This window comes from Astatotilapia calliptera, chromosome 17 (genome assembly GCF_900246225.1).
Source record: "Astatotilapia calliptera chromosome 17, fAstCal1.2, whole genome shotgun sequence".
Classification (NCBI taxonomy): Eukaryota; Metazoa; Chordata; class Actinopteri; order Cichliformes; family Cichlidae; genus Astatotilapia; species Astatotilapia calliptera.
Window position 1 is genome coordinate 26657967 of NC_039318.1, and position 26548 is coordinate 26684514.

A 26548-nucleotide genomic window follows, 5' to 3' on the forward strand; every position below is an offset into this window, starting at 1 on the left:
AGAACACCGGAAAACCAAACTGGCAGACATTTAGGAATGTCTTTCTTTATTTTCATTGAGCCACTAGAAGGTGGTTGCTTTTATAGTGGTAGTACTCTACCACTTAGCTGCAGACTCAAGTCTCTGAGTGTCTGTATCTATAAAATATATTCATTGGGGGGGGGGGTTAAAAAAACAAAAAAACAAACAACCAACCAGAGACTGTAACGTTGATTAATAGCATCACTTTTTGTCCACATATCTTTTAATGTCCCTCGTGACCTTGACTCAGAAAGAATGAGGCAAGCAAATGGATAGAATCTGTGTTAGAAACAAAAAGGAACGCTTAAGTCACTCCCACATACCCTTTGCTCATCCAGCAGAATAAGCCATCTATCAAACTGAGCCTTGGTGAAGATTGAAGAAGTGATGCGGAGGTGTGTAATGCGCACGTATGTGTGTTCTCCTTTGTGTGCAGGGGCAAAAACATCAAACCTTCTTAGAGCAATGAGTTGTCCTAAGCCCTACATTGAGGTGCAAAGTGGGCAGGGGGGGAAAGGAGTAATCAGATAATCCCTATACCTTATTTCATATTCCAAACCTTCCCTATTCACTTAAAAGAAATCACAGCCTTCAGACACTTAATTCAGAGTCATGAATGTCACATGAAAAGGACAAACTGTCCTTTTCATGGACACATGAGGATTTAAGGAGAAAAAGCCAAGCTTTGAATTGGTCAGCTTCAGTGCTCCGAGCCCACTCTTGCGTGAAGACTCCATTTGTGGGTAGAGCACCCCAATCCAACAAAAGTCCATCATCTCTCAATAATTCCCCACGCATTCCCGCTTATATTGATCATTTTTCTAAGAGGGCACAAGGAGCTTATATGGCACATGTGCACGGCCAAGCCAGACATACACACAGAAATTTGTTCAGATTTACACCTCAATTAAAGTTTCATAAAGGTATACAGTTTGAGCAGGTCATTTATCAAAACTGCTAACTGAACCCAGCTGTCGACAAATAATGAAAAAGCTGCTACTAAGTTAAATTATACATAATATGTTTTATAGTTGTGATTACTTACTAAAGCAACAGCATGTAAAAGGGAACTTTAACATGTGCGAGCGCAAGTAAGTATGAGACACCTGGGATTAGTATTTTAGTGTGGATAAGCTGTAAACGTGCTAGGATGTGCTAGCATCATGTCTCTAGTGTTGTGGCCACCGTCGACCTGTAAAAAATTATTCCTTAGTCCATTACTGTTAGTACAGTAATGGAGGTCCATAAACTGCTGTTAATGGGAAACAGTAACACAGCATGCCTGGGAAACAGGGGAATTTGCAAAACCCTCAAATTAAATTCTTTTTTTTTTTTTTTTTTTTTTATTGGCAGGCAATCCTACTACAGTTCCTTACAGATAAATGAGGCAATTTTAAGAAAAGCCACCTCTTTTTAGTGTTTAAAACCTATCCACTGGTGAAAACAAAGGTTCCCTGAGTTTAAAACAGGTTATGTATGTTAGCGGGTTACTGTGGTGGAATCAGGAGAGGAAAAAGCTAACTGGTTCCAGGAGAAATCTATAAATATAGATCACCTTTAAAAGAACGACAGCCAGAGAGAGAGAAAGAGAGAGAGAGAGCAAGAAAGACAGACAAGAATAAATGAATGAATTAAACAAACCACTATTGATTGCTTAATGGCACCGATCAGGCAGAGATCTAAATACTTTGTTAACGGGGGCCTATAATTTAAAAAAAAAAAAAAAAAAAAAAAAAAAAATCTTCACATGGAAAGAACATCAGCCAATTTCAAACACAGGTGAGTGACCAAAGTGATGATTTATGTAGTCCACACTTCATAAAAAAAATGTAATGAGAGGAAGAGTGGGTAAAATAGGTCTCCAACCATCAAATGTCGGAAACATATTGATGTTACTTCTGTTCTTTTATTAATATCTGCAAATATTAATAGGCTACATTTTTTCTAAACTTACTCTGTTTATTATTTTTTAACATATCCACGGCTGTAATACAGACAATGGTAGCCTGAAAACAACAAACATTTTCTGATGTGGGATGCCTATGGCTGTGGGTTATTGACTGTACAGCTAAAGCTCTGGCACCAACAAATTCCAAACTAGGTTAGTTCAATAATTGTCAGATCACAGGGTCAGGATAAATGGGTAAGAGGAGCATGACAGAAAAACGATTCTGTATTATTAATTGTTTAAATATGTAAACATATCTGTAGTATAAAGGGATCAAAAAAGGAAGGGCTTGTTTGTACAGCTATAAATGACTTGTTTCTGTGCAAGAACTTCAAATAGGTGGAAATGTTAAAAGAAAGAAAGAAACAGTCAATTTGCTGTATGGTGTAAGGTGAGGATTGGCTTCACCCTGGCAGGATATTGCTGTCCAGAGTGCTCACTGCAGAGCTCGAGTGAGTCTCAATCTGGCTGTCTAAACAATTTGGTGCCAGAAGGACTTTGGGGACTCACTCACTCTACTTCCTTACATGCCCAGCATCTACAGTTATAGACATAGCTGCTTTGAGGAAAACAAATCTTTTACTGGCACTACAGGAAATCAACTAGCGTACGCTCCGGTCTTTCAGATTTGAGTGCTTCACCCTGGCCTGACATCCTGTTCCTGAAGCAAACAGTCAATTTCTTTCAAATCTAAGGAGAAGCGGGTGAACTTGTGATGCCAGATTCTGAAGCATAAAAGGACACGATTACGACTCCCCGGTGAAAGAAAAGACTAAGAAAAAAGGCCAGGCATCAGCAGACTTCAGAGGACCTTTGCAGCCTTTTGGCTGACTTGGACAGAGATTTTATCATTCGGCCGAACTGGGACTGTGAAGACAGGGTTCACAGAGAGGCAAGTATGAGAAAAATGCATATTTTTGCATGGCTCTCTTCCTCATCTACTGCGTATATCTGAATTAAACCGTGAAGTCATTACCGTAGAAGAATGCTGTCATTTTAACAGACAAGTGAGGTACATGTCTGAAAAGGGCTTTATGCTGCTTTACAATGTCAATGTACAAACTCAGCATCCTGTAGAAATAAAGGTTAACATTTGTTCTTTGGGAGTTGTGACCTATTTCTGCAACGGCTGGTGTTGCTTGCATCGAGCTATAACATACCAGCTGGACAGGAATGTGTTTGTGTGCGTCTTTGTGAGTGTGTTGACTCTCCCAAGGGTGATCAATGTGACTCAGGGGGTCCCATGCATCACTGTCAGTGGCAGGCTGCTGTCTATCGGTGAGGTGGTTGGGGAAAAGTCAAACAGTTTTTCAAATGGCCAGAGCCATTAACAGTCAAGCAAGCAAGCATGATCCCCATCATTAAAACCTGCCTGATGCCAATTAAAGAGTTTTCCTTTCATCAATAGATAACTGACATTTCCCATGCATCACTACTCTAATGATAGACGTGAATGAAGGAAAGCTGGTGGAAAGAGTTGAATAGGAGAAACAGAAACATGGGAATAGTAAGCCACGTGATACTAATACTATTCAGGTAAAAAAGATGGGAGAAACGATAACATAGAAGTCTTACATGTTATTTTTTAATGAGTCTGTTATTAGGCCCTGGCATCACTTGCCTTTCAAGCACAGATCAACTCTCTTCACATCATGTGGTATTTGTTGAAAATGGAGAAAAACAAGAACACAGTTTTAACCTATTTCATAAGTAGTCATTTAATAAGGTGGTTCTGGATTGTAACTATAAAGCCTCGTGGAAATATAGTAGATACAGCCAACTGAGAAGAGAAGAAGGAGCAGACCCAGGGTATGTTGAAGAGATTATATCTCTCAGCTTGCCTCACTTTCCCCTGAAGAGCTGGAGGCATCTCAACTTAGACTCCTGCCCCCTACCACCTAGATACGAATAAGTGGTAGGAAATGATTTGATTAGCCACAATATAAAAACCACTGACAGATAACATGTTAAACATTGAAAATGTAATCAATGTAAACCTTGATCCAACTTTAATGTGGATCTAACTTTAACATGTTCCACACTTCTCCAAACACAGGCAGTGTCAGCCTCCCCCAGATGGACAACGTGCCCCATCATACACCAAGAACTGCTCAGAAACATCTACCCTCTACAATCCCCAGATCCCAATCCAACTGAGCATACGTAAGATATGCTAGAACAAGCCTAACCCACAGTGGACGTCACCAGAGCAAACTGTTAATGTCTTGGCACCCAACAATACAGGATGCTCCCAGAGGTCCAATGTCAATGCCCCAAAGGGTCAGAGCAATTCTGCCTTTGCATGAATTTCACAAACAATGCATACAGACCGCATTATTGTCTTTGTTTTGTCTACTATACCCCAGTTTAAATGCAGATGGTTCTGTCTGTCGTGCATCTCGAAAGGGGAAAAAAAAGTGGGGAGAAAAGGATTAAAGCCAGAGTTCTGTTCACAGTCTAAGTGACTGGCTGCACTGACAAAGTTAATTATAAGAAGAACAGCTTTTCTTTTTAGAGAACGGCTTTGAAAAACTAAGAGTTCATAGAAAACGTGTCAGAGTAAAGACTGAGAGAAAGAAATCAAAGGTCAACAAGGAATCGATCAGGGCAGAATCTGCTGCTGTCCTCCAAAACAATCTACTGTAGACTATCATACTGTGTATTGCTGACTACACATAGCATTTTAACTGAAGTATTATCAAAAACAAATCCATCTTTTTGCCAGCGACTTCACATGAGAAACCAAAGAATGACTTGAATCACTCTATCATGGTGGCAGCTACTTTGCCATAAAGAGCCCTTCAACAAGTAGTAGATCTTACCATTGAATTTAGTGAATCTAAGACCGAATAGTGCCTTTTGTAACATTAATCAGATTCATGAAAAGGTTGTAGTAAACTGCATGAAATTGAAATGCAGCCTGGTTGGAACCTGCAGGCCTTCATTATGCTCGTTGATCTTTGTGATGGTTTTTCTTTGATTTCACCTCAAAGCCAATACATGTGCAACAGTTACAAATCACAGAACCCGTGGCCCCAATACAATCAAAGGGTCAGCAATACTGTGCAGCATAAAACCTTTGCCAGAGTAATGATGACCCAAGAAGGTGCAGCATCAGTGTATGTTGCCAAATCTGGTCTGATAGCTCAGTAATGTTGTCAGGATGGTTGATCCCTTGAGTAACAAACAAATCTTTCAAAATCCACAATCTGAAACGGTTACAAATGAATATTGCATTACTTATAACAAAAAAAACCCCATTTTGCTATGAAATTCATTACATTTTTGAATGGAAGGGTTGCTTTTTTGAATTGTGTGTAACGGGAAAAAAGGGTTAACAAAGTATATATGATAAAAGCGACAGCTTCAAAGAGGGCTTGAAGATAAAAAGGTAACACTGCAAGGGTCAGGAAAACTAATCATGCTAAACCTGTAGCTAAATTAGTTTATAGATTATTTGTTATCCAGATGAAAGAACAGCACAGTCCTTGCATAGCACAAGACATAGCTGAGAAAGAGCAAAGCTCCACACTGGCCCTAACAGCCTGGTTATTAAAATCAATAACAGCAATAACTACAATCCATCTCATTTTTAAGGAAGGGGGGACATGGCATTCGGGTCGATGAATATTGAGCTACATTTGTAAAATTGCTAATATCATATAATTCCCCTTAACTGGGTGTCGTGAGGGTACAGGTGGGGAAACAAATTGAACTGAGCTCTAAGTTATTGAATGGTTGTTAAAAGCACACACACACACACACACACACACATCTGTGAAAATCATTAGTTTACAACAATTTTCTTTTCTGTCAATATAACACCATGATGTAGCTACCATAGCTGTGAATAGATACAAAGGGGTTTTACAAAAAAAAGAGCCTCTCTGCCAACACTGGATATTGTCCTTTTGTTTTTAAGCATTTTTCACTTAGTTCCCAGAGCTACACTGTGCTGTGTGTTGAGATGCTCAGCTTGTCAAGACCCAAGGGTACAGGAAACCCACAGCAGTTCAAATCTTCAAGTCGCTGCCTAAAGCAGTGAAAAGCTTGGCGGGAGCAGTCAAGCCGCATTGAGCACATTCAGGGGTGGTCGAAATGATTGGAGACCACATTAAGCCACATTACCTCAGAAAATGACAGCGTGGTTTTTCCAGATCCATTCACACGTACACCTTTGACTGCATAACCAATGAAGTAAAGCCACTATTCTGCAATCAATGAGCAATGAACAGTATAGCAACAAAGAAATATAGGAGGTTCAAAAAAACCTATAACAATAACAAGGAGAATAAAAGGTAAACGCTAAAGTGGTAGCTCATATTGTTCAGCTGACCAGTGTAGCTCATTGTATAATATAAACTGCAGGTAACGGCTCTAATCATGAAAATGATTTAATGCAACTGTAATTTAATCACATGGAGGTTTTTCTTTTTTTTTCAGCTTTCAAACACACAATTGTAAAGCTGCTCGCTTTACAATGAAAAAAAAAAAAAAAAAAAAACACTCTTTCCTCCACTACATTACAAAACTATGTTTTTTTCTCCCCAGTGGATACATTCTCATGGGGGAAGAACCCCCCTACCCCCCACCATAAAAGAAAAAGCCTCAGCACTGGCTCGATTTATAAGCGTGATGTACTCTATGGGGTAGATGACTCATTAACAACACTCAATCCCATTTACTATTTCCACCCAATGCGGCTTATCACTATGGGCGATGACATACATGTAAAAGTAAAAGACAATGACTTATGAAACATCTCTACAGTGATACTCTGCAGTAATATCCATCACACGAGCAGCTGTTTCTTCACTCCACTTGCAGCAGCTTTATGAATCAATTTAAGATTTCATAATGGAATTTTAAATATTTATGATTCTGTGGCTGCAGTGACCCAACTGCAACAGAGTGCAATGATAGTGATCTGTCAGGAAAACAGTGGTGTTACTGGACATCTTAAAGCACTGCCAGTTGTAGACGACGACAGCCTTAAAGAACAGATGAACGGAGGCTAGATGGAAGACAGAAAAAGAGTGCAGACTGACAGCAATAGCAACATCCCCACGAGACCAGGCAACACTTAGACATGGTGATCAACAGAAAGAAATTGTGAGGCGGTTTGGTTCATTATTTATGACTGGCCCAAAGTACCTACTTGAATTTCCTCTCACTTCAAGAGAGATATAATTTCCAAGTAATAACTGAAAAAGTGTTCAGCGTACCGACAAAAAATCTTTAATACAAAGTTATATTGCGAGTGAAGAAGGGAGGGGGAAAAAACCCAACAACAACAACAAAAAAAAACTTCCAAGGCACTGAGACAAACACTTCTACACCTACCGGCATAGTGGCGACGTTATTATGGCTCAATGACCTCAGGGGGGAAGAGATGGCAAGTGACAGAGAGATGGGGCACGGGGCAATCACGGCCAGGCCATCATCATTTGTCTCTACCTCTTTTTCTATCCTCTTTCACTAGTTGACAAGGCAAATGGCATAGCCAGCCTGTGTCACTCAAAAAGCCATTTCTGTCCTCCCAGACCATGCTTGTGCTGACAGAGTATAAGAACGAGAGTGAGAAAAAGGGGAGGAAAAGCGCCGACAGAGGATTTTTCAACATGGCTTTTTGTCAATTTCTGTGTGCTTGTCAAATGGAGAGGCAGTGCCTAGTTGCGGGGCTGGTTGGAGAGTTGTTAGGCAGAGGTTGAAGTTTGAGTGCGAGAAGAGTGGTAGCGATGAGCTGCTGAAGAGGTACTCCTGTTTGCTATAGACTAGTGTTGCATTAAAGAGTCGACATTACAGGTTGGAGGCCACCAGGAGTTGGGCAGAAGGAAGACGCTCCTGCTCTGAACACGTTTATTCTAGATTCACATGTCATTTCTAAAGGGCTGCCATAAAAGCACAGTCAGGTTTAAGTGGAAAATTATACACAAGACTGCAGTGTGGCAACTATTAGAGATCACATTAAAGCCAGTTAAAATGAATCTTTCGTGGAAACAGGTAGCCAGAGATCACATATATAAAATCGGAAATGATATGACGCCATTCAGCCGCATAAAAGAGAGCACCTCTTGAGACAAATCATTGCATAATCATCCGTCAGTTTTGCCAATCCAATTCAAGCTCGTCGCATATTCAATCACATAAATGGCAAGTGACGATCAAACAAATTAGATAGGGAATTGAGGTGGGTGTTGGTGTGTGATTGTGTGTGAGCGCAAGATGGAGGGGGTAGGACAGATTGAATCAAGTCATGCTTACTTATGAGCCATGCAGTTAGTCTGTTGCTGGCCTGCAAACGATGATTCATTGGCAAATATAATTTGTTCTCAATTTTCCATCTTCAGCTGTGCGGTTTGACCAGTCTGACTAGTACCCTGCACACAGGAGTTTATCTAATCAGCGTGTGTCAAATAAATGAGATAAGAGCCACCCTTGCACCTGGACTTCATTAGCAGTTCCACCTTTAGGTACACAGTACTCAAAGACAGATCAGCTAAATGGAAGGTTAGGTTGTCTCATGCTAGTAACTTTGCTCATATTGAGTTAGCACATATAGTAAATATTTGGGCCATACTTGGAAAAGCACAAATTCTTGGACAACAGTGCTTTTTGCTTTTTTTTTTTTTTTTTTAAAATCGCCAATTTGAGTTTGAACCCGTTACAACTGCTTACCGCCTGCACTCCCGAACACACTGCATAGGGAACTATGCAACTATAGCAACTATATCCACAGAAAGACAATTTAGCTTCTCCGGGCGATTCTTAATATTTAAGGTAAGTTTCAGGCTGACATCATTTTATTGCTGTGACTTTTGTCCAATCATCACTTTCCTCATTTTTTTTTTTTTTTAAACTGCTATAGGGGAGACCGGGGATAGTTGTAACATGGGTCAGTTGTAACACTTCCAATTTCTCCAATCAGGGCTAAGTTTCAAATGATGTGACTCATCCTGTGCATGCCCAACTCAGTTCTGCTATCACATGTGAAAAATCAGCACATTTTGTCAAACACAGACAATTTAACATGAAAAAAAAAGTAATTTGTATGCCAAAAAGTAAGTTTTTCTACTTTATTTCAATTTGTAATAGCATTATCTGCTTTGCAGCTAAACTCATCAAACTTAAATTATGTTATTTGTATGTCTATGGGGATATATTCTGTGTAGGTCTTTAGTGCTAATGTTTTAGCCATTGGCTGTAGTGTTAGCTAGTTCATGGCTATAGGAGTCTGGGTCAGTTGTAACAATAACGCAGATGTTAAAACGTACCACACTATTACTTTAACTTCTATTAAACAAGTTGGGGCAACGACATCAGCAGAGAGAGGTTCACTGGTCGCATTTGTATATGCGGTTAATGCCATTGGCAAGACAATTCCTCCACTGTTTGTGTTCCCACACATACATTATGCAGACCTCTGTGTCAGAGATGGACCAGTAGGAAGTACTGGTAATGGAAATAAATCAGGATGGGTGCAAGAAACAGATTTCCTCATCTTTCTGAAGCACTCTGCAAACCACACCAAGGTAAGCCATGATAAAAAGTAATGGAATTGCGATGCTGGTGAACAACTACATTTTTTCAGCTTCATTGTTATGTTCAAAATTGGTGCAAGAGTTGTAGGTTATAATGCCCACTGAGCCAAAGAGGCCAAACTCAAGGAAGACTAATATGTATATATGGAATATGTTCAAAAGCTAGATTTCTGCATTCTGTCACACACACACACACACACACACACACAGAGCTACATAAATGGATGTAAGTGCATTCATGTGTTGAATAAACAAAGATTACATGTTAATGTTTTGTTAGTACCCTTATTTCATTGTGTTACATTTCACCCCAGGATATGTTACAACTAACCCAGACTATGGGGTTAATTGTAACATTTCACTCTTTGTGTTTGAGACCATACCATGCAATGGGTAATTGTGTTGCAGAGAAAATAGCTGCACCATTTAATAGCAGAGACATGTAAATACTTTGCATTACACTTTGAATCCACTACCTTAAAAGAGCTTCAATTTACAGACAGAAATGTCAAAAATGTTACAACTATCCCCGGTCTCCCCTATTCCATATTCTTTCGTGATATTTCTTTTTTTTTTTTTTTTTATCATTGCCTTACATTATATCGGTATTACCGTGAACGGTATAATATGGCCAGGCCCTAGCTGGTTTGACTTAAAGTATATACCAGAGTATCAGTAATATTACTATTATTAATTATTAATCAATTTTAAATCATGATTTTTATTTGTTCTTGTTTCTAATGTCTCTGTAAAGCACTTTGAATCACCTTGTTGTTGAATTGTGCTATACAAATAAACTTGCCTTGCCTTGCCTTATTAGTAATATATAGCATGAGTTTATGGACTGCACATAGTTCAGTTTAATATACAGCTGTTAGGTATCAGAAAAATAATAGTGTAAAAAATTATTATTATTATTATTATTATTATTAAAAGCTGTCCTTCTCATTTCTGAAGCGGAAATTTTATATTAGGCAAGAATAGGGAAACTTTTTGATTTTAAAACAACCACAGTAACGCACTACAGTGGCAAACAACCCAGACCTGAACCCTACTGGAAAACACTTAGAAGCCAGACCGGTGCTACAAACTAACCAATTCTACCATAAAAAGAGGCAAAAATCTCCACCCTGAACAAGCTTGGCAACTAAAAGCATCCAGTTGAGGTGCACTAAGCGTTAACGGACACTTAACCAAATATTAGTGTGGGTGTATGTAAACGTCTGAGCCTGTATGTATACTTTCGCCCTGTGTAGATTAGAGGAAATCGAAAACAAATTTCAACTTGTAATTCCATAAAAATGTATGCTGTACTGTCATTTCACCCTGGAAGAACAACAGTTCAAAGAAGTGATTAAAAGCTGAAAATTACCATCACATCCATGTCCATGATAAGTGTATGTAAACTTCTGACTGCAACTGTATGTTTAAAAAAAAAAAAAATCCATTATTTATAGTAAAAATCTATTAAACTCTGCAGAAAACAATACGAACAGCACACAATTATGCACTTTGAAACACTTGGCTTACAAGGTACCATTTCCAGCAGAAGTGCTTTTAACACCACCAGGTGTGTGATATTACAATTATGCTTCCAAACAGGATGGATAACACTTGATTCAAAACAGACAGTAGTGCACACACTCTTCAAATTCAATTTCAACAATGCGGCCACAGGCAAAAGCAGACACCAAACTACCATTCCACAGTGTCAGAGTCACAAGCAGTGTTGGGATGGTTACTTTTAAAATGTATTTCACTCCAGATTACAGAATACATACCTCAAAATGTATTTTGTAACATATTCCGTTACATTACTCAATGAGAGTAACGTATTCTGAATACTTCGGATTACTTAATATATTATCATGCTTTTTACAACTACATGAATGTACTCTTGCTGTGTAATTTATTACTATTACTGAAGGTTACTTGCCATACCAATACCAACTAGATTTTTAAATCTTACTATAATATGAGTAACAGTGGGGTGGACATTAGGTAAGGCTGCACTTTACTCGCGCATATATAAAACAGGTCCGCAGCTCCGAACTGTAGTAAAGGGACCTCTGGCTGATAACTCGGGTCAGGCTCGTAGCCAAAAACTAGCTTTACTTTGTTGTCTGGGTCAACTTTGCTAGCGAGAGAGAGAGAGGCGTTGAAAGGCTGCTCCAATGGAACTTATTGTTTCGGAGGAAAACACGAACATAGTATACAATCGAGTCTTAATAGCTTACTTACAACTGGACTCATCAGGCACTCTTTTTGGCTGCAGTGGTTATTATTATATTTACATGCTTGCTCTTGACATGGGCTGTGAGATTGAGACCCAGGCATTAGAGCCTCTTAATGCGTGTTTTGTTTGGGTTTCCACCGGCGTGTTACCAAAAATAGAGAGGGCATAGCCTAACATATGAAACAGGAAAAGACTGCCGTGTAATCCATTTATTTCAACAAAGTAACTGTATTCTGAATACCACCTTTTTAAACAGTAACTGTAACAGAATACAGTTACTCATATTTCGTATTTTAAATACGTAACGCCAGTCCATGTATTCGGTTACTCCCCAACACTGATCACAAGCTATTTAGGCAATTTTGTGGCCAGGTCAACACTCATGCTTCCCAGACTTACTGGTTGAGCTACATTTTAAGAAGACCCCATGTACATAGGCATTTGGTTTATGTTATTTTTAATTGATGGGGGGAACAAAAGTGGTGAGATCAAATATTTTCTCCTAAGAAAATTAGAACTTCGGCATCTTAGTGGCTTTATTCATTTTATTTACTCAGTAATTTATTCCTGAGTAAAGCTGAGCAACAAACTAATGGATGGCAGAAAAGTGTCAGGAAACTAGAGCAGTTCGAGTGTCAGCAAAGCCATGTGTGGAAAAAAAAAAACAAAAAAACATCTGCAGGCCCCTCATTTAAAACTTACATACATACATCTGAGTTAACATTTTATAGCCAGTTAGATGTAAGAGAGGTCAGTGGCATGTGCACGTGTTCCTTTATGGACTGTGATAATGACATTACGCATCTCAAAAGCAGAAACTTACTGAGAACCCCTGTAGCATTTCTAATCACTACAATTTTTTTTGCCCTTATCACTATATGAAATTCAGATCTTTCATATTATACAGTAAATTAAAATAATAGAAAAAGGCCTGCTTGGAATGAGGTAAATTTTTCAATTCAAAATGATAACTTTCAGCGAGATGCCAAACAAAGAGAGACGAGAAAATGAAAGTTAAATCAATGTCCACCTTGGGAAATTACCACTGTTCATCCATGTGTCAAACCAGGTCTCTATGTTAGTGTAAGTGTGTGTGTGTGTGTGTGTGTGTGTGTGTGTGTGTGTGTGTGTGTGGGTGGTGGGGAGGGGGGGGGGGGGGGGGGGGGAGGAGAGAGAGAGAGAATAACAGGGCCACTCACCAATAAACACAACCAGGGTGTGAGTGACCTAGACTGATGCTATCATTCAAAGGCCTGACAGAGCAGACAGAATGCAACCTGGTAGGGGGACTAGTAGGCAGTGGCCCGTGTACAACGTGGATCTATAATATATCTGGATGTTTAAAAAGAGCAAAAACAAACCAAACCCCCCAAGAACTACAAGAGACAAAAGCACGAGATAATGGTATGCACGCTAGTATGACATAGTAAGCATGACAGCTTTACATGTGCAATGGTAACATCCAAAGGCAATTCTCAGCATGCTTAAAAAGTCAAAATCCCCATGGTTAAAGAAAAGCCTCACTCTTCAGTAAGCCTATTCCCCCGCTATCATGCGAAATTTAAACATCTCATTGCATCACTGTATGTGATTGTGTTTGAGACAGAATCCACCACACGGATAACCTTTAGCTAACAACACATTCTGTCACACAAGGATGAAATAAAATAAAATAACCCTCAAACAAGCAGTATTTATATGCATGCACTTAAAATTCTGACATACCAGAAACTGAAAATTGGCCTCCAAAACGCACATATGCACTTCAGCACACTACTGGGAACACAGGGTATTAAAACTGCTGTTAACCGACTCTTTTTTAGCGTTCTGCTCAGCAAAAGTGAACAAAAAGTGCTAGCTCCCAAACAAATCGTGCTCGTTCCATGCTGTGCAAATATGTCAGTAACATTACGTAGCCGTCATCAGATTCATAAGCATGTAAGCTTAGCACACTTGCATCGACACACTGGCACGTCATGTCAGCCAGATGTCTACCATTTACCAGTCACCCATTTCGCTTTCCTACACATGCTCAGGGAAAGCTAGCCTTACCCGTTTTAATCCCCTAAAGCTATGTAGAAGTGCTAACATGTGAAAAGGGATTAAAGGCAAAATAAAGCTGTGTGTGCATGTGTCTCAAATATGGCTGCATTAGCAAGATTTCGTACGAGGGCCAGATGTAGAGTGAAATCACTTGCGTGTAGAAGGCTTGAGCATTTGGTTGAGCTTGTTAATTTATCCCAATGTTTCCAAGTTCTGCAGATTTTCTTCTTACTCAAGACCACAACGCTACTTAAGATTCAAGTACTGTTGAAAAAATGTCAAACCTGAGTGGGAGATTGAGATTTTGTTTTCTTGGACATCAAATTTCTGATGTGCACACCAACATTTCCTCACTTGCTTTTACCTATATAAACACATGTTGCCATGGGTTGTGGTAATTTCAAGCACTCAAATTGGCATCCTAACCTCAGCTCTTCTTACTGGCTGTAAGTGGACTGTGTGGGAGGACCTGGTTCTGACAGAACTGACTGTTGTGTTATTGACTTCAGTTTAGAAAGTGCTGCCTGATGCTTCCTCCCTCCCTATTTTCATAGCCAAGACCCCTCACCACCACCACCACTACCACCACCCCAGCTTACCTTTGGGGGAAGTCCCTGATTGCATTGCTAAAGAAAACAAATTTAAGCAATGCCACGGGAACGGGAGTTTAGATGGGACCAAGTCCATTTGTACAGTGTGTATGAGCTGGATGTGGTTTTTCCTTGAAACAGTATTCCTTTCCATTTTTTCCCCCAGCGTTCTTTCTTTCATCCCAAATATTTGCTTTTCCTCTCATTACTTTTTCTCTCTAATGCTTCCACGCTCATTTAGCAATAATGTTAACGTCCACTCAGGTGTCCCTTTCTCAATTTTCAGCCCTTCCCATCCAGCATTGTCTCCAACCTGCTTGGGCAAACAGCTGCTTAAGTATTGCATTGTTGGATGCCGCAGGTACACCAAGCATTTGATGCTGTGCTGGATGCACTCATAGATTAGACACACTTAGCTAGGCTTCTCAAATCCTCCGTACCAAGAGGGAAAAAATGCAAAAAAAAAAAAAAAAAAAAAAGAGGGCAGAGAGACAGAATGCTCCACGGGAAAAATACTTGGCTTGGTGGCGAGTTGTCAACATTCAAGACAACACACAAAAATCATCTCCTGTACACACACTCATTCTAACATACCACTTTTCTTTTCTACAAGTAAAATGACTCCCTCACAACAATGACCTCAGAGCTCCTTAAAGTATACTTAAATATATAAAGTGTGTGATTCTCATTATGTTCACATGGCAGATCAGGGTTCATTTGAACACAGATAAAGTAGAATGGCAACTATCGGTAATGAAATCCAAATTGGATGCATATTAGAAACAGACTGTGTTTACTCCCTACCTACCTATCATCTGCTTTCCATCGCTGGAAAGCCACTGAAAAGCAGCCTTTAATATCATGTGTAGTCTGCACCAAGATATCTGGTGTGGGGCAAAATGAAAAGGTTTGTAAACACAAACACAGAACTAGAAAACCATTGGGGGAAAAAGGAATACTGGCCTCAACATGGACACCTTTTATCTGCTGGATAAATGAAAACTTGTTTGTTTTTTTGCCATCACTCGGTCTGTACTGTAACAGACTTTAGTAGGAATAAAAGCAATTGTTATGGTCATCATGGCACCGTGTCCACATCATCCGCTTGAAGCACACTGCAGCCGCCTTGCAAACAATACGTGCTGTTCCTCCTGCTCAGAAAAACCACTGCTTCACCACTGAAGCAGGAAGTCGAAAAGAGTGACCGTGGAAGTTTTTCCCAAGTTTTCTGCACAACTGATCTTACCCGAGTCTTGCATCAAAATTCCCTCTGCACCATGAAGGGCTACCTGTGCTTCTGGCATTGATGTATCATGAAGACGCCTACAGAGACTGACCTGTTTGCACACGTGTGCCTCCACCCTGACCCCGCCAGCTACACTGCACACGTAAGATTCCAAAAATTGGCAGAAAAACGACAAGGCGGCAGTGGCGAGTTTATTTTGGGGCATGATGCTGTGCACTATGATGACAATGGTGAACATAAACTGCCTGTAATTCTCCCTTAGAGCGCTACACAGATCCTTGTGATTACCCCTGTCGTAGATCAACATCAAAGACAGCAGCAGCTACTATGATTTTAAGAAGAGGGGCACCGCAGAAAACAAATGCAGCTACTTTGTAATTGGAGATGAAATTTTAATAAAGTATGACTCAGATGATGGCATAGTCGTTCATGACCACATTACATGTTAGTAATGGATTTATTTCGATCATATAGAGAGATATGTGCATTTAAAGGCAAACTATTTTCAGTATGTTATATGCTATAAATACAGTGCATAATTCCTGGTATAGCTCTAATTTGATTTTAAAACCAAAACAATTTAATGAACAACAACTAATTCAAAATCCAAAATAGGAGAATGTAATGTTTCACAATAACATCTTACAACACTGTTTCTGTTTTGACCTAAGTAATGGAGGAGAGGGAGGTGGATCTCAGGGTCTTTAGAAGTAAAATATTATAGGATATTAAGCTCATCTCTCTGTGGTGAATTAGTATGTTTTTTACCTTCACATTGCTCAGAGAAATCAATTTCTTTCACCTGGCAGTTGGCAAGGCAACACTGTGATGAACGCGCATACAGGGATGCTCTATGAATCCTAATGGGGCCAGCTGACTAATGACGTGGCCAAGGCGGGTCATGGAGGGCATTAGCATATGGTGAGGAAAACATGGGGAACCAAGGGCATTTTAGCTCATGCTTGGCACATTATACTAAGACAAGTTTAATATGGAATATCAGTATTTATAATTAGCACTTAATTAAAAATTCTATTCTGAGTGAATATGGCTTTAACCGGTAAAATGAAATGAAAAATCAAAATTAAATAGGTTCAACAGTCTTATCCAAATGTGCATGAAGCATCTCCTGCTATCTATCCTATAGCTATCTTGGCTCACGCTGATTGGGTTACCAGTGCTAACCTAACAATATCTTCTCTTCTGCTTCCAGCTATCACAGCACTAGGGCTAATCCCTGCTCTGGCAGCCAGTACGAACACAGCTAACCATAATGAAGCCCATTAGTCTGGAGACAATGGCTGCTAGCAAAGCTCAAATGCTGAAAAACACTGGATCATAAAAAAGCCCATCTTTTACTCTGTGCCTTCAGTTGCTATGACCTGATATTGCCCTCGCTTGAGAGAGCACCCACAATGTCACAGACACATATAGAGCATAAAATGAATGAGCAAACACAATTAATGTGAGACAAGCCTGCAAATACCAGTCGTGAAAAACACTGTAAACTGTATTCATTTAGAGTAGGAGAGTGAGAGCAAAAGCAAAACAGGGAGAAATAAGACTTCCAGGAAACATAAAAAGAACACAATGTGTATTGTGTATTTTGTTGTACAGTTATTTTATTTTCAACTTTAATTTATATATTTATCTTTATCTTATTCTTCCCAGTTAAATTTACCCTTCATTCTAATTTGTGTTGTACAGTTATTTCATTTTTAACCTTAATTTATATTTTATTCCTTCCTAGTTAAATTTACCCTTTTTAATTTTTCATATTTATTTCCTATCTTATTCATAGCCTTTTCCTTTTTTGTTCTCTTTAGGTCACGAGTAGTTGTCCAAGCATTTCACTACATATCATACTGTGTATGACTGTGTACGTGACAAATAAAATTTGAATTTGAATTTGAATTTGAAAAGCAGTGTTAAAAGTAACAAAGAAAATGAGAAGCAGGACAGGTAGAAAGAAAAGAGTGATTAAAAGTAGCCAGAAAAGTCAAAAACAGTAAAAGTCTAATGTCTTAAAGTAAAAGCAAAATATTTACTAAGAAAAAAATGTTCAACCACTTTTCTTTGCTTGATTAAGTTCCCTGCCTGCTTAAACCGTTTCAAAGAAATATGCCACCAAACCATATTCCATGAAAATGCAACAGTGTTAATATGTGGGATACAGCACAAGGTGATCAATATTCCTATGCTGTATTGACTGGAGGCCACACAAGGTCAGTGAAAGCAAATTAGCAAGACAGATCAGGTACTGCGATGAAACAACGACCTGAACAGATGGAAGAGGAAGCCACTAATAAACCCTACTGCCTATTATAATCTCTTGATACGCTGGCATATGATTTGTGTGTGTCTCTTTGTGATGAGAAAACCAATAAACTGAAAAGAAAAAAAAAATCCCCACCAAGCAGTTTAAGCCTTCACTGGGACACTGATAGCACTGCATGTGTGTGTGCGTGTGTGTGTGTGTGTGAGAGAGAGAGAGTGCAAGTGTATTGCACGTAATCTCTAGCAGAATTAATTCCTAGAAATTAAAATGAAAATGGAAAACAAACTGCCCAATAATAGGGCTTTTATCTCAAGGTCAGCATCACAGAGTTTAGGGTGTCCTTATGAGCACATACTAAGGTACAAGATGATGGCCTAGAATAAACTGACTTAAAACTAATACTATGTTAGGGTGGTCACTACTATGATATAGATCACTGGGACATTACTCAATACTCAGAGGACATGCCCATTCATAAACACAGAGAAATAAATGAATAAAATTTATAATAGCTCTCAAGCACAAAGCAAATTGTAAAAACAGTGTGCCCCTTGTCTCCTTGAGAAATGTTTTCTGACTTACACGTGCTGACAGAAAAACATATGTGGATTACAAAGGGCTGTGAATTGTTGATCCCAGCAATGACACAGGCAATGCTATTGTCATTAGATCTATCAATCAACCTTTAATCCCATTGTGATTGTTGCTACACCATACTGCAGGTCATTCATCCAAACAGGGTTGACACACACACACACACACGCACGCACGCACGCTAACAGACAGGCTGCCGACCTACATGTGACTGGCCGTAGCCCAGATTTGCTAGCACTAACCCCAGGGGATGGGTTCTGTACTGATTACATATACCCCTTGAATATGCTGGCGGACAAACTGCACCAAAGTAGGTCGTGCAGCACCCTAAACTACAACCAGTGCCCTCCTGGCCTGGTGCAGCGCTTGGCTCCATAGAGCTTTGTGTGAAGCAGTTAGGGCAGGGGTCGCACACTAGGCGATTGGGCCTGGCATGACAGCGTGAAGGTCCCACGTATCTGACAGCTCATCAAAATGTAATCGTTCGGCAAGTCCAGAAGGTGAGGCCTGACAACACCCATCTTGTCAAGTCAGTGCATGTTAAACTGTGAACATATGAGACCACTATATGACCTGGATGTTAGCTACTATCCACCATGGATATCCTGGCATAATCTGAACCGCAAAAAGAGAGTTTTGCAATTTCAACATTGGCTTGTACCACCAAACAACTGATTTAGATTCAAGTATACTACTAAACTCGATTCAGCTTGAGAAAAATACACATATAGATTGTTTTTTCAGGGGGGGGGGGACTTGGGGAAAACCTTGCAGTGATTGCAGAGCTTGGCCGGCTATCAGGCTGTTTTGGCCATTCTGGGGCAGAATCAAACTATAACGCAAAAGGCTGCCCGCTTTTGGTCAGTGGAGCATTACAGCATTTGGCAGGGCATGACCCAGGCTCCATCAGTACTGAGAAAGCGGCATATCCACGGAAAGACAAAAATTGAGCAGGAACTTTTTTTTAAAAGACAGCTAAGAGAGAAATGGACAAGATAAGGGCCAAGAGGCGAGAGCTGCCCTTGCAGTGGTGGTCACTCTACGGGTCAGTGGATGATTTTGGTTAGACATTAGTCCAAGAAGTACTGTCCTGGGTGGGTTAAACGCAACCTGAACCCATTCTGGGTCACTTGCTCATGAAACAGTGGTACACCACACTTAAGAACAGTGCAGAGGCAGCACCCGACACAAACAAAGGAGTGCCGTTATGCACACAGTAGTAAATTTAACTTCTGTACCTAAAAATCACATCTGCGAACTTCCATGTCCAGCTTACTGCTCCAGCATGCTTGTTTAAATGCAAGTGCATTATCTCACATTATCAGTTGCTTGGAGAATGCACTAAAGAAGCTGCAGTACACCTGCGATATCATGCTCTGCAAGCCTGCGATGCTATGCAATCCCAGAGGAAAGGAGACGAAATAGCTTTTCTTTCATAATACTGGAAAATCTCCCCTATACTCCTGTGGCTGCCACCTCGCTGTTACATGTGCTTCATTGAAGCCTGTTCATATTCAACTGCAGTGAAGTCAAGGAGAAAGTCTGTGTGTGTATAATATAGGAGTTGGCTCTATACTCCTGTGCCAGTGGGAATAACGTACTGCGCTACAGGCAGTGTGACCTTTTCTAGCTCGTGTGCCTTCTCTCCTCCCTCTTTTTGTCTCTCTTTTTTCACACGCTTACTCTCTACCTTGGACACGAATGCACACACCTAGCAGCAGTGTCACAGCTAGCTTTACCAAGCATAAATTACCCACACTGCTACCTTGTTTAATGGGCATGAGGCTGGTGCAAATCATTTGAGGTAGAGGGTTACAGGACAGTCTGCTTCATTTGTTCTACCTCTCCCACTTCCATCAGGAAGGTAAAGCTTGTCTTGTTTTCTCTATTGTGCCTCTTTTAACATGACCTTTATGGCTGTGTGCTTTCCGGGGCGACAGTTTGTGCTCAAATTGAGGGTTAAGGCCTGCCTGTTTAAAGTGCTCTAACTACCTTCAGAGGCGTATGACGTGGAAGAGGATGGAGAGTCTCCATTATATACAATGTACTTCACTTTCCAGTATTTATTTTCCAGTATTCTTTTAAAGAAATTCTTTGATTTTAGAGTCACTTCTGAAGTCCTACTGCAGTCCCGAGTTGAGTAAAAGTATCTGATTATGGATTTAACAAAGTAAACTTTTAATTTCCTGGAGCTGAAGCAAGAAATGGGGATTATACTTCATTCCAACCTGTGAAACAAAACTAAAGATGGAATTTGGTGACCAAAAAAGTTGTGTAAACTTGAACTTCTAAGAGGCTTCATGTAAAAAAAAAAATAGCCAGCCAGAAGAGTGACACAATGACAGATCAGGAGTGAGCAAAGTGGGAAAGATAGTGAGGAGGGTGAGGGTGGAGTGGGTGGAGGGAGTTAATGCACATAACACACTGCATCAAACCCAAGCACCGCTCCAAGCAGGATGCGTCAGCAGTCCATTCATGTTCCTCTATTTTTCACGAAAGGACGAGGCAAAAAGAGTGAGAGCAAAGAGAGCTCAAGTGAAAGGAAAACAAAGATAAAGAGTGAGGGGGCTGAGAAAAGATAGAGAGAGAGAGAGCATGATAAAAGAGAGGAAACTAGAAAGTGAGAGAAGCGGTGACCCATCAGCCTTTCCTTACCACCAAAGCAAAACTGGAAAGCTTTGCCAGAGTCGTTGGAATGTTTGGAGTACTGCTGGGTACGAGGGGGTTAAAATATGGTTGCTGTGGGGATGCCACTGTCCATCTCTGACTTGTGCTTGGACAGCCTGTCCATTCCCCTAAGCCACAAAAGCCACAGAAAGCCACAGAACAAGAGACTATGAGCATTAAAAAAAAAAAAAAAAAAAAAAAGGAGAGCGAAGGACAGCAGGAGCAAACTGGTTTTTGAAGAGGTAGATCTCTAAAAAGGTCTGAGTGCTTTGAGCTCACCCAAATACCTCAGGACACTGCAGAGAGTGTGAGGGAGGCAGGGAGAGAAAGAGGGTGTGAGGGAGAGCAAGAGAGGGTGTGTGTGAGAGAAAGAGAGAGAGAGTGGGAGATAGAGAGACGGTGCACGCTCTCTCTTTCGCTGCTACAACGGATCCTTTCCACATCGACGCTGCTGTTAACGTCACGCCTGTAAGCCGCGCTTGCCCAGCGCTTGCCTTCTCTGCCTTGCTCCTCTCCCAGTTGGACGCTGCATTTGCGAGGGGGTGCTGATCACCACAAGAAAAGGAGGGGGAGAAAAAAAAAGAAAGAAAAGAACTGGAAACAAGAAGAAAAAAGAAACAACCCAGAGAGAGGAAGGAGAAACTGCGCGCCATCCCTCCTCCCTCTAACCCACCTCGATCAACCCAGCTACAATACCCCCACTCCTCCCAGCACCCCCTTCCATCCCCCACCCCACTCCCCCTCTGAAGAAACTGACGGATTATTGGGAAGTGCACGGGAGGCAGGCTGCAGCTGCTGCTGTGTGTGTGCTCGCTACTGCTGCTGTATGCTTCGTGGGGATGGTGTGTGTGCGTTCGCAATTGCTGCTGTCGCCACCGCGGCTGCCGAGGCTGGAGCATGTGGCTAGTTAAGAGGAGAAAGAAGATAATGAAGGCTGTGTGTGTCGCCTAGCCTTTTCAACTGCTGCCAAGAGCTCCCCAGGAGGAAAGGAGAGAAAAAATAAAATAAAGAAGAATCAAGTGGACATGACACTGCGTTGAAAAGGGGAGCAAAGAAAAGAGTGCAAGAGAGGGAGAAGGGCTGTCAGACTGACCAACCGACCAACTGATTGACTACTAAAAAGTGAAAAGAGGAATACAGATAAGGAGGACTGTTTTTTTTCCTGTTTTTTTAACCCCTCCTTTCCACTACAAACATAAAACATAGAACACTGGAAAGGACTGGATTTTTTTTGTTTTTTTTATCCTTCTGTAATTGTAATTTCTTCTACCTCCCTCCCTCCTTTTGTTGTTTCCTGCCTTGGGTTTTGTTGCACAAAACAAAAAACAATAGTGCGTGTGCATCTCTGTGGTTGCCTGGACTATGGAGACCTGGCTAAGGTGTTTAACGGGGGGATCAACTGTCGGATTCCAAGGACAAGCAAGAGAAGAGGAGCCGACAGCGAAGAGCGAGCAAGGGAGCACTGCTGCTTTGGGAGCCTGACTGGATTCCTAGCTACAGTCGTTTCCCCCCTCCTTTTTTTTTTTTCTTGGTAATCGGCACGTAAAGGAAGAAAAACATTCACAAAAGGGCCTTCGAACCTTTCTCTTTGGATGTATGGATTTACAAAAGGGCTCATCTTGTTTAAGCTCTTTGGCACTGATGCCCGTTTTGACAGGGCAAACATAAAAGGTTTTCTTTGCTGCTCTTGGATATAAATACATCTGATGCGAATACATCAGCTCTTTCTGATTGCAAAAAGGAGGGAAGCTATATATCTCAGTTCAAGGACCTGTAATAATAACTTGAGGTAGGTGTCTAGTGTTTCAAACCCTCTCTGCATCAATTTGTAACACCCTCCCCTCCCCTCTGTCTTGTAATACGGTTTTTGGTTGCTTAATTTGCCATCATGTTCTTCTCATACACATATTTCAGAAAAGCCAGTCCTCTCCACCACCCCATTTCTTTCTGCCCCTGAGCACAGTTCATGGAAATAAAATCACCCCTTAACTGAGGACAGGTCAAGTCCTCTTGCCCCTTAGCAACCACCTAAACCCTTGCTCTCCCCTTGCCCACATCAGTTCCCTTAACCTTATTACTTTGGCCCCATAAACAGTACTGCTAGCCAAACAGCTAATTTCCTTGCACCCACACCCCCAAAACACCAGCCCCAAACATCCCCATCCTCCCCCCCAGATGATGCTGAATTATGAACGTGCCACATCATGAGTCTCCTGGGGCGGGTAGCTGTGCATCGTGCCAGGAAAGCCGCCCTGCTCTGTGTAGTCTTCCTGATGGTGCAAGCGTGGAGCAGCGCCTCCCTGGCCTTGGCGGGGGCGGCGGTGTCTCAAGGACCCCAGGGCTGTCCACCGCAGTGTTCTTGTAGTAATCAGCAGGGGAAAGTGGTTTGCACCCGTCGTGGCCTCACCCGTGTCCCCCCTGGGATTCCTGCCAACACGCGACACCTCAATCTAATGGAAAACGCCATTGAGGCGGTGCAGGCTGACTCCTTCCGCCATCTGCACCACCTTGAGGTGCTCCAGCTTGGGCGAAATGCCATTCGGCAGATTGAGGTGGGCGCGTTTAATGGACTCACCAGCCTCAACACACTGGAGCTGTTTGACAACCGGTTGACGGTGGTGCCCAGTGGGGCCTTTGAATACCTATCCAAACTAAGAGAACTATGGTTGAGGAACAACCCCATTGAAAGTATTCCTTCCTATGCCTTCAACCGGGTACCCTCACTCATGCGACTGGACCTGGGAGAGTTAAGGAAACTGGAGTACATCTCAGAAGGAGCTTTTGAGGGCCTACAAAATCTCAAGTACCTCAACCTGGGAATGTGCAACATAAGGGGTGATATGCCAAACCTAAGTCCCCTCAAAGGCCTCGAGGAGCTAGAGATTTCTGAAAATCTCTTTCCAATGATAAAACCAGGCTCTTTCAAAGGTCTGCGCTCATTGAAAAAGCTATGGGTGATGAACTCTCAAATCACAGTAATAGAGCGCAATGCTTTCGATGACCTATCTTCACTGGTGGAGCTTAATCTTGCCCATAACAATCTGAGCGCTGTGCCACATGATTTGTTCTCCCCGCTCAGGTACCTGGTGGAGCTCCACCTCCACCATAACCCTTGGAACTGTGGTTGTGAGGCTGTATGGTTAGCACGCTGGCTAAGGGAGTACATCCCTACTAATTCAACTTGCTGTGGACGTTGTCACTCCCCTGCGAGCATGAGAGGTCGACAGCTGGTGGACGTGGACCGAGGTGAGGGTGCTGCAGTCCAGTGTTCTGCACCATTCATTGCTGATGCACCAAGGGACTTGAACATCTCAGCAGGGCGAGTGGCTGAGCTTCGATGCCGCACAGCTCCAATGTCTTCAGTGCGCTGGCTCCTACCCAACGGCACTATACTGACACATGCCTCTAGTCACCCGAGAATATCAGTCCTCAATGATGGTACCCTTAATTTCTCAAATGTCCTTGCAGTAGACACAGGCACCTATACCTGCATGGTCTCCAATGCAGCTGGGAACTCTAATGCCTCAGCCTACCTCAATGTGAGTGCAGCTGAGCTTAATACATCCAACTTAAGTTACTTTACCACAGTGACCGTGGAGGTCTTGGGGCCAACCACTGAGATGCCCAAACCTAAAACTACAACAACCACTGCAGCTGCTGCAGGCGCTGGTGTTGCTGGGGGAGGAGTAGGCCTAGGGACAACAACTACAACTGCCTCTCCTTCTGTCTTTCAACCAGTCTTCATCTCCACCCCAACTGTACTGTTACAAAACACCGACAGTCCACCAGGGGCAGCTAAACCATCTGTGTTGCCAGGAATTCAATCGACTAACAAACCAGGCAAGTCTGGGCCTAGCCTTGATGAAGTGATGAAGACTACTAAGATTATAATAGGCTGCTTTGTGGCAGTGACACTATTGGCTGCTGTCATGCTCATTGCCTTCTACAAATTGAGAAAGCGCCACCAGCAGAGGAGCACTGTGGCAGCTGCCCGCACTGTTGAGATTATTCAGGTGGATGAGGAGGACCTTCCACCACCAGCATCTGCAGCCCAAGAGTCAGCTCTCACATTGCCTGAAATCCGAGACCATAACAGCATACACAAGTTGGACTTTATCAGCCACAAGACTGACTACAGCTTTCACAAACCCAAGGCTGAATACAAACCCCAGCCTGATTTCACACTTCACAAGCCAAAGGCTGAGTATACCACATATAAGCCAAATATGGACTTTAGCAGCCACAAAACCATCACAGATTACAACACACACAAATCTACGCCGGATTTTAGCCTTCACAGACCAAAGCCTGACTGCAGCCCATTTAGACCAGAATATAGCACCCACAAACCTAAAGCAGAATACAGCCCTTTCAAGCCAGACTTTGGTACTCATCCAAAAACTAAATCAGACTACAGCCCATTCAAACTAGATTACAGCACTCATCCCAGGCAGAAGAGTGACTTCAGTCCATTCAAACGGGACTATAGCACTCAGCCGAAACCTAAACATGACTACAGCCCATTAAAATCAGACTACAACACACAACATAGACCTAAAACTGAATATAGTCCATTCAAACCTGATTTTGGTACACACCCAAGACCTAAACCTGATTACAGCCCATTTAAACCCGACTACAGCACTCAGCCTAAATCCAAAACAGAGTACAGTGCCCAGAGATCTAAAACAGACAGTACCTACAAAGCTAAGGACCACTACACCCCACATAAAACTGCAACAGATTACAGCGCCTTCAAGACTGACTTCAGCCCCCACAAAGTGGATTACAGCGCCTTCAAGTCTGACTTCAGTCCACAAACTCAGAGACCTAAACTGGATTACAGTCCACATAAACTGGACTACAGCTCTCATATGGTGGACTACAGCACTCTAAAGCCCAAATATAATACCTATAAACCGACTGGCCATGGGGCTAAATGGACAGACAACAATGTTGGGAACTCTTTGCCGCGAACCTTGCCCAGTGCCATCACAGCAATGGCTGAGCCCTATGTCGTAAAAACTCACAACAAGGAGAAGGTACAGGAGACTCAGATTTAAAAAGGCCCCTCCAAAAGGATCTCACCCCTTTTCCCAGTTTCCTAGCTCCTACTCACCCCTCTTTCACACGCCCCTTGTCCTTTCCTCATTTAAAATCATGCAATAGAATGCACAACGAAAAAAGGACAGGACATACTTTTGTACAGAGTGCAAAACTTAAAAGACTGATGATTTCTTGTTGTACATGCTTATAAATAAATATATATATATGGACGAACTAAAATTACCATGGGTTGGTGATAGAGAAACGTATATTAAAAAGAAATTGAAACTATTTTCTAACTTGTAACTTCTATTTAAAATAATGAGTTGTTTAAGATG

At 41.6% G+C, this 26548-nt stretch overlaps 2 protein-coding genes across 2 annotated transcripts in view; one reads left to right on the plus strand and one right to left on the minus strand.

Moving 5' to 3' along the window:
- snd1 (staphylococcal nuclease and tudor domain containing 1) overlaps positions 1-26548 on the minus strand; it is a 176159-nt gene that overhangs the window by 70009 nt on the left and 79602 nt on the right. The gene's annotated exons all lie outside the window — the stretch shown is intronic.
- On the plus strand, positions 22361-26444 carry lrrc4.1 (leucine rich repeat containing 4.1). The gene has a single exon (XM_026146180.1). The coding sequence runs from the start codon at positions 23369-23371 to the stop codon at positions 26225-26227; it is 2859 nt and encodes a 952-aa protein (XP_026001965.1). The 5' UTR covers positions 22361-23368; the 3' UTR covers positions 26228-26444.

What these genes read in the sequence shown, in the direction of transcription:
- lrrc4.1 (XM_026146180.1), top strand. Translation starts at nt 23,369, where the DNA reads ATGAGTCTCCTGGGGCGGGTAGCTGTGCATCGTGCCAGGAAAGCCGCC.